At 35.5% G+C, this 13,866-nt stretch overlaps 1 protein-coding gene across 1 annotated transcript in view; it reads right to left on the bottom strand.

Annotated features, from left to right (window-relative positions):
* Positions 1-13,866, bottom strand: part of ATR (ATR serine/threonine kinase) — a 110,919-nt gene that overhangs the window by 86,708 nt on the left and 10,345 nt on the right. The window contains exons 2-10 of the mRNA XM_068969197.1: positions 9,295-9,386; positions 8,022-8,171; positions 5,443-6,320; positions 4,396-4,574; positions 3,309-3,500; positions 2,109-2,299; positions 1,491-1,643; positions 658-850; positions 170-429 (exon numbers count right to left, since the gene is read on the bottom strand). Of these exons, the coding sequence (XP_068825298.1) occupies positions 170-429; positions 658-850; positions 1,491-1,643; positions 2,109-2,299; positions 3,309-3,500; positions 4,396-4,574; positions 5,443-6,320; positions 8,022-8,171; positions 9,295-9,386 (2,288 nt within the window). The remainder of the gene's footprint in view (positions 1-169; positions 430-657; positions 851-1,490; positions 1,644-2,108; positions 2,300-3,308; positions 3,501-4,395; positions 4,575-5,442; positions 6,321-8,021; positions 8,172-9,294; positions 9,387-13,866) is intronic.

Genomic DNA, 13,866 nt, shown 5'->3' with positions numbered 1-13,866 from the left:
TACAGTCTAATATCAGACATCCTGTTTATAAATAATTACATAAGCACTGAATCTATCAAGCAAGTCTAATTTTTTAAGGCTTCAGGCTAACTCCACCATTGTTTTTGTTTTTTTTAAAGGAGCTTAAATAGGTTTCAAAATATTAAATAAATCATAACAAACCACTTACCAAGTTTCACTGGGCTAGGTGTTTTTTTTTTCAGTAGGAAAAGGAATGGCTTGCAAACAGAAGCTTTTAGTCGAGATGAACATTCAGGTTGAGAAGCAACTTTTAGGCTCTTACATAAGAGGTCAATATGCCCATATTCAGAGAGAGGTTCTGTTAAAGAACTTGTCAAATAAAACTTGCCATGAAGTGTACAGACAAGCTGACCAAGTACAGATGCAAATTCTTTTTTGACAATGTCAGAATCATCTTTGACTTTATCTCTAGGGGGGAAAAAAAAGTACTAAATCTTTTGGTTTCATTTTGTGGTCTAAATAGTCTTGCCTCATTTCGGGCAAAAGTACTGATTAAACAAAGAATAGAAGCAAAAAAATTTTAATTCTAAAACTAAAAGCAACATTTGGTCTATATATCCAGCAATAAACATAAATTTGTATATATGATATCTGTTCAATCAAGTTGTATATTCAAATTAAAATATTAACACATACACAAGAATCTTGGGAACTCTGTTATAAGGATTCTGCTGCTGCAGTAAGATAAAGAATCCATTAATACAGCTCATCCGGATTACTTCATGAGAGCTCTGCAGGGCCCAGCTGTAAACTGCTGTTCTCCACTCAAGGTGTATTCTTCTTGGAAACAGAGTTAGAAGAAATACACATCGTGACTGGGCCTGTGGTGCTAAAAAAAATTAAGTCCATTAATCAAGATTTCTAAGTGTTTATTTTACATACACACAACATACATACTTATTCCTTATTGTAAAGTCAAATAACATTTAAAATATATACAGCATTTAATTAAAAACTCCTTTTCCATTTATTAAGCACGTGCACTAAAAAAGGTCTATGTATAATCTTACTAGTAACAGGGAAATCCAAACTGAAAATAACACCCATAAAATAGCAAAAAACATATATTTGTTTAGGTAGTTACATCTTTGACTTTTTTTTTTGGCTACACCATTCAGCTTGTGGCATTTTAGCTCCCTGACTAGGGATCAAACCCGGGCCCTCCACAGTGAAAGCACAAAGTCTTAACCACTATACTGCCAAGGAATTCCCTCTCTTTTTTAAGACAGCAAAAAATTTAAAATTTGATAATGCCAAGTGCTGGTAAAGATATGAAACAAAAGGAACTCATATTTTGCTAACAGCAATGTAATTTGGAATGACATCTTTGGAGAACAATGTGGCAGAATAGAGCTGAGGATGCATAAATCCTACAATTTATCCCTTTCTACACGTCTAACTCCTTTTTGAACTATTTAAAAATGTACCTTATTTTGTAATCACACATATAGAATTTTGTGACCACTTACAGTAGCTATCTGAAATCCTCTGGCTTAATGTTAGAAGACTGGTGGCAAACGTGGTCAACTTTAAAGAGTCATCATCAGAATGGAGACAAATCCATGGAAGTGAGAGCATTCCACATAAATCTTCCAGGATATGATCTTCAAATGAAGTGTTTACTACAGAAACACACAATAGGTGATTAAGGATATCTTTTCTTTAATCATATTTAGCTATGTCTTCTTTCAATTTAAAAAAAGACATTCTACACATCAAATGGAATTACAATAAACATTCATAAACAGGGGTTCTTAACATAAAGATGATGTTCTGAGGTCTGCGAATCCAAAGGAATTAACTGTGACTTTATGAAAATATGCATTTATATTTTTAGTAGCATTCTTTATATTCTTAAAATAAAATTTAAAAGCTATAAATAATTTCTATTGACTGAAAAAGAATACTAAAAGTATTATACAAATAAATTTAGAACTTATATATTACTGATACGCCTAACAGAACTGAAATTAAAAATAAACTTTCGGGCATTTCCAACATTGGTTCATTTAGGCCTCAGGCAAAAAACAAAACCTATTTTCATACTGATTACTGGTTATTTTGATCCGTTGCTTTTTTGTACTCACCTTGAATATACATCAAAGCATCATATATTTTTACCACTTTGTCAATAATTGTCTCCAGATCAGGTTTCTGAACAGATTCTAACAAAGTCCTACAGCTCTTAAGCACCTTTGTGTAAAAATCCACAGACATCCAAGTTATCATTACCGAAGGTTTCTTCTTACACTTCTGTTGACAGTCCTTGAAATTATAGCTGCAGTTAAAACATTTTTTAAGACAATTAAAATGAATTTTATTATAGTCAAAACTAATATTATAGTAAGCAAAAAGAAATTGTGAGTATAAAACTAACCTAAAACTATAAACCAATTCAAAGCAAATATGCATATCAATTAATTTTAATCTCTTCATGTCAGTCTAAATCACACAGGATTTGGTGATTAAAGTTAATCTATGCTATTTAAATGTGATACCATCAGGCTTTAAAATAACAGAAGATATAGCTGTGTAAACCCTTTCTTAATAATAGGACAAAAGCAGACTTTACCCAAATTAGCTATTACTTCAAGTTATCTCAAATTCCAAATTTAAGGCAATCTGAATTAATACAGCTTTTTTAATCTCCTTCATAACTTTGTATTAGCAAGTTAAGAGTGACTCAGGAAAATTAAAAGATTTAAAAAAAAAAAGAAAAACAACGAGTGAATCAGGAAACACAGAATAAATGATCATATAAAAAATTATCAAGGAGTGATGGTCTATAACATGGCAGTAAAAAATAAGACTAAATCTTCAGAGAGGGTTCACACTGTATTCCTTCTGATAGAGTAATTAACCTATATTAACGCTAAACTAAAAATATCTCTAATGAGTTTTAAATTCCTACTGTTATTATCAAAGGGGAAAGTTCTCTTGATGAAATATTTGGCTTAAAGAGCACTGAATTTTGAGTTGTATAAAAAAATGTTCTACCTTTCCACCCCAGAAAGTTAGTTCAGGCTTCAGACAAAAAAGAGCCTCAATTTTGAATGTGTAAAGAGGACATAAAAACATTTACTTCAGAGAATTATTGTAAAGATTAAATAAGATATATATAGTACTTAACACAGTATCTGGCATTTAGCAGATGCTCAATAAAAAACAAATTTCTCTTTCACAGAAAAATTTTGTGTTCTAAGGTCACAAAAATCAAGTGAATAAAGAGGTCTTCCAAAACAATAAATTGAAATGTATTACACCCAGAAAATACAAGTTGTTTTTACCAGTCCATGTTCTGATGAGAACAGTGAACAGTACACAGAGCAGTCAGTTGTAGAATGACAGCAACTCCTTCTAAAATCTCACTAATAGGATTCTTCACATTATTGGATTCAAGGAAAATTTGAAGGTCCTCAGCCTTCTGTTTCAGTGCACTCCATAATATGCTCTTTTTGCTCATATCCACATGTTTAATTCTGTAATTAATTATAACCAGAGTGTAAAGATTCATATTCATATGAATTTATATAATCTTGCTTGTACATGAAAAATATTTTAAACAAAAGACAGCATGTAATGGCAACTACTGGCATTTTGTTTGTTTTTTGCTATACCATATGGCTTGCGGGATCTTAGTTCCCCAACCAGGAAGTGAACCCAGGCCACAGCAGTGAAAGCACTGAGTCCTCATCACTGGACCACCGGGGAAATCCCTGCTGCTGCCGCTGCTAAGTCGCTTCAGTTGTGTCCGACTCTGTGCGACCCCACAGACAGCAGCCCACCAGGCTCCCCCGTCCCTGGGATTCTCCAGGCAAGAACACTGGAGTGGGTTGCCATTTCCTTCTCCAATGCAGGCAAGTGAAAAGTGAAAGTGAAGTCGCTCAGTTGTGCCCGACTCTTTGCGACCCCATGGACTGCCGCCTACCAGGCTCCTCTGTCCATGGATCTTCCAGGCAAGAGTGCTGGAGTGGGGTGCCATTGCCTTCTCCAGGGAAATCCCTACAACTACTGAAATTTATAACAATTTTTACAATTGGCTAAAATATGGGAACTCTTTGGCTACATTACAAAAAAAATAATTTGCTAACATTTTTTAAATTGTTGATAGATGTATAGTCACAGAGATTTTTTTAATGTATTAAAAAGTCAAATCAGGCAAGTAAAGACTTTCAAGTAACCATATTTAGTCATGGAATCTTTTATACTAAAATAGACTACAAGAACTATTAAACTTTTTAAGCACTCCTTCGACTACTTATAGAAAGAACAAATATTCTTGGTGTATTTAAGGCAAAGCACTTAAATAAAGGTGATTTTTAAGTCACTAAAGTTCTATTAAGTGGCTAAATACAAACTGAATGAAAGTCATACTCCTCGGTCTGTTTTGGTGCTCTTTTGGAAGAGTTTAAAGATGAGCTGAGTCGACGCCTTTTGGGTGATAGTCCATTGCTATTACTGCTGAGGTTTTCCTGTTGAATTTGGCACTGAACTTCATCAATGATTTCCATACTTTCCATTTTTAAGGCTGCATAAAGTGGGCCCAACAAATACTGAGAAAGCAAAAATAATTTTAAAAACTATTTCTTAGAAAATAAGTTTATATGTATTATTCATAGATAGCAAAAATGCATTAGGTATCAAGATTCCAAAGAAGGTAAATTATTTTCAGAGTCTCATCAAACAAAACAAAAACCTAAGTTAATCTAATTATTTCACAGTGTATATATAGACACATATATAGCTTTATATCTAGAATTATGGTTCTATAGTTTTAGAAGGCCTAAGACAAATCCTTCTATAACCTGTTTTCCCTTGACCAAAAGAAAAATTCTACAAGAAAATGACTAACTTCTTTTATACAACAAATCTAGCAAGATTTACAGATAAAGTAAAATATTATTACATATAAACTAAAATATTTAATCAATTTATTGCATATCTATTGTATCACTCTCCCACAGTTCAAATAAAAAAAAATAATTAGTCATAACTAGTCATACATAATTTGGCATGATTAGTACTATATACTCATAGATTTTCTAGACGTGATCGATTATAACCTGACAAAGAAAAAGTCTAGGTGAGTGCTCAAAGTTTTTGCAATGAAGTTGATACCTGGCCCCCTTTTAATTAGTAATGCAACAAACATGTTTACTCTTCACAAACTCTACTTTAAAACATTCTACTCCATTGGCAATTCATTACCAACATAGTGAACAAATCTTTCTGAAACCAAATTAAAAATCCATAATAGGAAGTCAAAGTAGATTATAAAAAGTATCCCATTCTGAATGTACATTATTATAGATATTCTCACAACCAAAAAAAGATATTCTATTTCCTCTTTATTACTTTTGCACAATGCATACGCTTAAAGCAAAAATATATGCTTAACAAGTAACCTTAAAAATGACTTACCTCCACATCTGCCTGAACTCCAAGCACATCTACAAGAGCTTTAGAAATATTTCTCACATAAACCTTCCTGACTTGTAAAGCAGATTCATACCCAGCTGGCACATATTTAAGGAAATACTGCAGTAAGTGGCACAAAGCCGCTTTTAGCAAATCAGACTTAAGCTGCAAAAGCACACCATCTTCAAACATGACACAGAGTTTTTCTAGCAGCATATTTAAGTAGACAGGCTCAATATTTCTATAAGCTTCTGTTTCAGAGGAGAACAAGGTCTTTATCAGCTTTGATAATGGCTCTTCATAGAGTTTCAACTGGTCAGCATCCATTTGTACTAGTTGTTTTAATAATTCGAAAAATGAGCTGAAAAAAGTGCTGGCTGGTTGTGCTGGCAGTCCTCCAAGCTCAAAGAGTTCAGTTAAAAGACTAATTGCTAAGGATTTAACTTTTGGACTCCCATACTCTAGCAGAACACAACCTATCTGCCAAAGGAAGAGTTCCTGCCTTCTAAAAAACACAATTGCAATAATACGAATAAGAACCGTCAATAAAGTGACTTCAATAAACTCTAAATTTTGCATGTTCATGAGCTGCAAAGGAGCTGGCTGTAAATATCCTACATGTTCATCGAATTGACTTAAAAACCGGTGAACTACCACTGGCCATTCCACAAAGTGTTCTACTGCATATCTTCTGTGGAAGTAAATCAAGTCTTCAAAAAGATGTAATAATTCCTTCATCAGTACTCCAAAAATAGCAGGACTCTTGCTTTTAAAAAGAAATAATAATGCACAGATGACTTCACAGATTTTTTTGTGTAACATATGACAGGATGGAGTGGCTGCAATCCGCAGAAGTCTTGTTATGATCCAATTACTGAATTCTTTGAAATAAACAGAAAAAGATATTAAATAAATAAGTATATTAGAGTGCTACTTAATTTGCTAAATGCTTGATTTATTTTTAAAGTATAAACTTCATTGACAAAATAGTCTAAAACATTCCCTACACAATGGAAACATAACAATTTAGAATACCAATTTGGAGTCAGACAAGATTCTAGCTTTCCACTTAGTAGTTGTGTCGTCCTAAATCCTACAATATAATTTCCTGAACTTTTAAATTGCAACTAAGAGATATATATTTTATATCACAGTGTAGCATAAATATGAATATTATTTTATTTAATAAATGATACAAGTTTCATAAAATATTACTTATTCTGCAATGTTCTATGATATTTCTAGGCAATTATATTTCATCTTTAATACCCACTAAATGAGTTATAACCTGTTGTTTAAAAGTCAGTGCAGCAAAGAATATAGATTAACAAGTATTTATATTTTTCCAGTGGTCATGTATGGATGTGAGAGTTGGACTGTGAAGAAAGCTGAACGCTGAAGAATTGATGCTTTTGAACTGTGGTGTTGGAGAAGACTCTTGAGAGTCCCTTGGACTGCAAGGAGATCCAACCAGTTCATTATAAAGGAGATCAGTCCTGGGTATTCATTGGAAGGACCAATGCTAAAGCTGAAACTCCAATACTTTGGCCACCTCATGCGAAGAGCTGACTCATTGGAAAAGACCCTGATGCTGGGAGGGACTGAGGGCAGGATGAGAAGGGGACCTCAGAGGATGAGATGGCTGGATGGCATCACCGACTCGATGGAGATGAGTTTGGGTGGACTCTGGGAGGTGGTGATGGGCAGAGAGGCCTGGCGTGCTGCGATTCATGGGGTTGCAAAGAGTCGGACACGACTGAGCAACTGAACTGAATTGATAATGTATTAGTAGTTTAATAAGTACCATGGCAGAAGAAATGTAGAACACTTTGTATCAACAGAGCATAAAGAAAGCCTAACTAAGCTAGTCCTAGCATAGACCATCAGTAATCGTCAGAAAAGACTTTTTAGAGGACATACTATCAAAGTTGACTCTTAAGATTCAAGCAAAAAATTTTAAAATACTCTATGCATTGTACAGAAAAAAAGATATTTGCTTTACATCTCTTTATGATGAAGCTAACAAAGGGACAAAAGTAGTGAGAATAAGGAGAAAAGCCTGGAAAAAAATTTCAACATCCAGAATGGGAGTAGTAAGCTTGTTCTGAGAGGGCCAAATATGAAATATTTCAGGCATGAGGGCCATATATGAAATATTTCAGGCTTGAGGGCCATATGATCTCCATGTCAACTACTCAGTTGCCTTTGAAGTAGCTGCAGACAATACACAAATGAATGATCATGGCTATGTTCCAACAGAACTTTGTTTCCAGAAATAGGCAGCCAGTCTATGAGCCATGGTTTGCTAATGCATGATCTAAAAAAGGACATTATCAAAAACAGAAAAAAGAAAACTGCTTAAATGTTCAATAAACATTTTCAGTTACTTCTGCTCCATTTGTGGTATCTAGTTCATAATAAAAGAAAACAAGGATGCATGAAATAAAACCATTTCGCTCCCTCAACTTATAGCAAATTTGACCAAAATACACATAACAATGTGTTTGTGACATTTCAGGAGAGCAGAAGAGGCAGAATTCATAAAAGAGATCAAAAATGAATGTACAAACAGCAGAACTTACCAATACAACTGCCTCTGGCTTCATTTTGCCCATGGCTTCCATTCACATTTACAAACATAAGTGGGGAGGACTTCATGATATGTTGGATGAAATCAAGCAACATCACAGAGGTTGGCTGAGAGTCAGTTTTCTTTACAAGTTCCAGAGCAACTAAAACAACAAAAGATTCATTTTAAAAAGTCATAACAAATTAAATGGCAGTTTTTTTGTTAAGTAACTAGTCTTTGGTGACAAGAATTATGTCCAATACAGTGTTTATGATAAATTCATGGGACTAAACACTACAATCCTATCTTCCTAATTTTAAATGCTTAATAATCACATGTATTCATCTGTCATATATCCATTTACCAAACATGTAGGCTATAGGCCTATAATATTCCTGGCACTGTGTTAAAATCTGAGGATTAAAAAAAACACCCTAACAATCAGGTGAGGGAGTCAGACAAATAAACTAGTAATTATATCAATAATACGATGTGTTAACTACACTAATCTACAATAAATGAAACAAGGGTCTGGAAAGAGCCTGCGAAGGAGTTGATTCCTAGATGATGAGAAGTTGGTCAAACAGAGAGGGTAAGGACAAGTGGTCTAAACAGATGGAGTACCATATGAAAACACATTTTGGAAGTACTCAGTAGTCCTTTGTTATTTTTCAGGAACTCAAAATTTTACTGATTGAAAAAGAAAGGCTAGATGACTATTGCAATTCTTAAAATCTATGTCAAATTTGGGATTAAATTTATAAATCATGAGCCACATGCCACTCCAGATTGTCCCTTCCATGTAATTTCAACAGACATGGCACATATGACACCATCTTACCAAGTTGGTAGTATGTGTCTTTTAGATTGTCATAAACAGTAAATAGTTGATTCAACAACTCACAGAATCTTATTACCTTCCATAAACAAAGTGGCCAACTCTTATACAAAGAGTTTCTTAAAATGGCATTTGCTGTTTTTCAACCACTGACATAAGACCTATCTAAAAGAGAACTGGCCAAATATTTTTATTTAAAATAATTCATATATCAAAGAAGAATCAGTGGCAAGCACTATCTAGATAACAATGAGGAAAAAAGAATTATTTTAAAAGTGTAAATCACATTATATAATAAGTAATACATACTTTAATATGAACAACAACAAGTAACTATCAAAAATCCTAACTATATATCTAAAGCTTCATGGAGAAAATTGCTACTATAATGTGCATACATGAAAAAGAAAACAATTCATGATTTATATCAGAAATAACTGTTTCTTACCAACATTTACATCTGTAAGTATTCGGTCAATGAACTGACATAGAATTTGTCTTGGCTTCTGTACAACAGTATTATATTCCTCTGGACTGGCACTAAAACACAAATAAAATGGTTTTAACCCTTAAAGGGATGATACCATGGATGATACCACTCTAACGGCAGCAAGCGAAGATGAGTTAAAGACCCTCTTGATGAGAGTGAAGGAGGAGACTGAAAAAGCCAGCTTAAAACTAAATATTAAAAAACTAATATCATGGCATCCAGCCCCATTACTTCATGGCAAATAGAAGGGGAGAAGGTGGAAACAGTGACAGATTTCATCGTCTTGAGCTCTAAAATCACTGTGAATGGTGACTGCAGCCATGAAATCAGAAGACAATTGCTTCTTGGCAGGAAAGCTATGACAAACCTAGACAGTGTGTTGAAAAGCAGAGACATCACTCAGCCAACAAAGGTCCAGCTCAGTCAAGACTATGGTCTTCCCAATGGTCACGTAGGGTTGTGAGAGCTAGATTGTAAAGAAGGCAGAGCACCAAAGAATTAATGCCTCTGAATTGTGGTGCTAGAGAAGACTCTTGAGAGTCCCTTGGACAGCAAGGAGATCAAGCCAGGCAATCTTAATGGAAATCAACCCTGAATACTCATTGGAAGGACTGATGTTAAAGTTGAAGCATCAGTATTTTGGTTACCTGATGTGAACAGCCAACTCTGGAAAAGTCCCTGATGGCAGGGACTGAGGGCACAAAGAAAGAGGGTGTCAGAGGATAAGATGGCTGGATGGCATCACCAATGCAATGGACATGAAGTGAAGTTGCTCAGTCGTGTCCAACTCTTTGTGACCCCACGGACTGTAGCCTACCAGGTTCCTCCATCCATGGGATTTTCCAGGCAAGAATACTGGAGTGGGTTGCCATTTCCTTCTCCAGGAGATCTTCCCAACCCAGGGATTGAACCCAGGTCTCCCACATTGTAGGTAGATGCTTTACCGTCTGAGCCATCAGGGAAGCAACGGACATGAACTTGGGCAAACTCTGGGAGATGATGAGGGACAGGGAGGCTTGGCGTGCTGCAATCCATGGGGTCACAAATAGTTGGACATAAGTGGGCGAATGAACAACAACCCTTAAAGGGACTCACGATTTCATCTGTGAAGAATTCTCTAAAGTTGAACTTACCAAATGTGTTTAGTTTTAATGCTGACACTGATAGTATTCTGCAAAGTCTAGACCTGTCTTGCCCAATATGGTAAACCTTTATCACACGCTATTGAGAACCTGATATATAGTTAGTCCAAAATGAGATGTGCTACAAGTATGAAATACACATTGGATTTGGAATATTCACTACCAAAAATGTGTAATACTGCATTAAAAATTTTACATTAATTACATGTCAAAATGATAACATCTGGATATACTGAGTTAAATAATATATGTTGGGTTTCTTTAGTTTCTTTTATTTTAATTGAAGGATAATTGACTTATGACATTGTATTAGTTTCTGATATACAGCAAAGTAAATCAGTTATCATATATTCTTTTCCATATTATTTTCAATTATGGTTTATTACAGGATATTCAATATAGCTTTCTGTGCTATACAATAGGATGCTGTTGTTTATCCATCTGTATATAATAATTTGCACCTGCTGCTGCTGCTGCTAAGTCACTTCAGTTGTGTCCGACTCTGTGTGATCCCATTGACGGCAGCCCACCAGGCTCCCCCGTCCCTGGGATTCTCCAGGCAAGAACACTGGAGTGGGTTGCCATTTCCTTCTCCAATGCATGAAAGTGAAAAGTGAAAGTGAAGTCGCTCAGTCGGGTCTGACCCTCAGGGACCCCATGGACTGCAGCCTTCCTGGCTCCTCCATCCATGTGATTTTCCAGGCAAGAGTACTGCTAGTCCCAAACTCCCAGCCCAATTCTCCCCTGCTCCCCACCTTTGGCAGCCATAAGTCTGTTCCCTATATGTGAGTCTGTTTCTGATTCAAAAATAAGTTCATTTGTGTTGTATTTTAAATTTCACATATAAGTGATATATACAATATGGTAATAATATATATTGCTAAAATTAATTTCACCTATTTCCTTTTTGTAATGTAGCATTTTGTAATATGGGAAACTTTCAATTATATATGTGACTTCTTTCATATTTCTGTTGAATAGATCTAGACTTCTAGAAAAATCAAAAGAAAACAGTTTCTTCAACAAAGAAATTCCAAGGGAAAAAAAGAGAGAAGAAACTTATAAAGAAGACTTGAGAGCTATATCGACCCAGGATGTCAGGATTGAGAACACATGTACACCTGTGGCGGATTCATGTTGAACTACGGCAAAACCAACACAATATTGTAAAGTAAAAAAATAATAATAATAAAAAATTTTTTTTAAAAAGCTGTATCGACCAAGCATAATGGCTGATCCTACATACGATTCTGAATCAAGAATAAAAACTAATACCATAAATAACAACTGGGAAAATTTGAGCAGACTAGATATTTGATGTTTTTAAGAAATTAAAGTTTAAGGTATGAAAATGGTATTGTGGTATGTCTAAAAAGTCTTTACACTTTAGAAATAAATAGTGGTATTTATTGATAAAATGATGTCTGGAATTTGCTGCAAAGTACTCTGAGGAGTAGATTTAAATCTATTAAGAAATCTATTTAAATATATTGAGAAATAGATTTAAGGGATACACAGAGTACCTGATGAACTATGGACAGAGGTTCGTGACACTGTACAGGAGACAGGGAGCAAGACCATCCTCAAGAAAGAGAAATGCAAAAAAGCAAAATGGCTGTCTGAGAAGGCCTTACAAACAGCTCTGAAAAGAAAAGAAGCAAAAAAACAAAGGAGAAAAGGAAAGATATATCCATTTGAATACAGAGTTCCAAACAATAGCAAGGAGAGATAAGAAAGCCTTCCTCAGTGATCAGTGCAAAGAAACAGAGGAAAACAACAGAATGGGAAGACTAGAGATCTCTTCAAGAAAATCAGAGATACAAAGGGAAGATTTCATGCAAAGATGGTCTCAATAAAGGACAGAAATGTTAGGACCTAACAGAAGCAGAAGATATTAAGAGGTGGTAGCAAGAATACACAGAAGAACTATACAAAAAAGATCTTCACAACACAGATGATCACGGTGTGATCAGTCACCTAGAGCCAGACATCCTAGAATGTGAAGTCAAGTGGGCCTTAGGAAGCATCACTATGAATAAAGCTAGTGGAGGTGATGGAATTCCAGTTGAGCTATTTCAAATCCTTAAAGATGATGCTGTGAAAGTGCTGCACTCAATCTGTCAGCAAATTTGGAAAACTCAGCAGTGGCCACAGGACTGGAAAAGGTCACTTTTCATTCCAATCCTTAAGAAAGGCAATGCCAATGAATGCTCAAACTACCACACAATGGCACTCATCTCACATGCTAGTAAAGTAATGCTCAATATTCTCCAAGCCAGGCTTCAGCAATACGTGAACTGTGAACTTCCTGATGTTCAAGCTGGTTTTAGAAAAGGCAGAGGAACCAGAGATCAAATTGCCAACATCCTCTGGATCATGGAAAAAGCAAGAGATATCCAGAGAAACATCGATTTCTGCTTTATTGACTATGCCAAAGCCTTTGACTGTGTGGATCACAATAAACTGTGGAAAATTCTGAGAGAGATGGGAATCCCAGAGCACCTGACCTGCCTCTTGAGAAATCTGTATGCAGGTCAGGAAGCAACAGTTAGAACTGGACATGGAACAACAGACTGGTTCCAAATAGAAAAAGGAGTATGTCAAGGCTGTATGTTGTCACCCTGCTTATTTAATTTATATGCAGAATACATTATGAGAAACACTGGTCTGGAGGAAGCACAAGCTGGAATCAAGATTGCCAGGAGAAATATCAGTAACGTCAGATATGCAGATGACACCACCCTTATGGCAGAAAGCTAAGAAGAACTAAAGAGCCTCTTGATGAAAGTGAAAGAGGAGAGTGAAAAAGTTGGCTTAAAGCTCAGCATTCAGAAAGCTAAGATCATGGCATCCAGTCCCATCACTTCATGGCATCCAGTCCCATCACTTCATGGCAAATAGATGGGGAAACAGTGGAAACAGTGAGAGGCTTTATTTTTGGGGGGCTCCAAAATCACTGCAGATGGTGACTGTAGCCATGAAATTAAAAGACTTTTACTCCTTGGAAGGAAAGTTATGACCAACCTAGACAGCATATTTAAAAGCAGAGACATTACATGTCCACAAAGGTCCATCTAGTCAAGGCTATGGTTTTTCCAGTTGTCGTGTATGGATGTGAGAATTGGACTATAAAGACAGCTGAATGGCAAAGAATTGATGCTTTTGAACTGTGGTGTTAGATAAAACTCTTGAGGGTCCCTTGGACTGCAAGGAGATACAATCACTCCATGCTAAAGGAGATCAGTCCTGAGTGTTCACTGGAAAGATTAATGTTGAAGCTGAAACTCCAATACTTTGGCTACCTGATGTAAAGAGCTGACTCATTTGAAAAGACCCTGATGCTGGGAAAGATTGAAGGCAGGAGGAGAAGGGAATGACAGAGGATAAG

Source organism: Capricornis sumatraensis, chromosome 1, assembly GCF_032405125.1.
Source record: "Capricornis sumatraensis isolate serow.1 chromosome 1, serow.2, whole genome shotgun sequence".
Lineage (NCBI taxonomy): Eukaryota > Metazoa > Chordata > Mammalia > Artiodactyla > Bovidae > Capricornis > Capricornis sumatraensis.
This window is presented reverse-complemented; position numbering and strand designations above follow the sequence as displayed.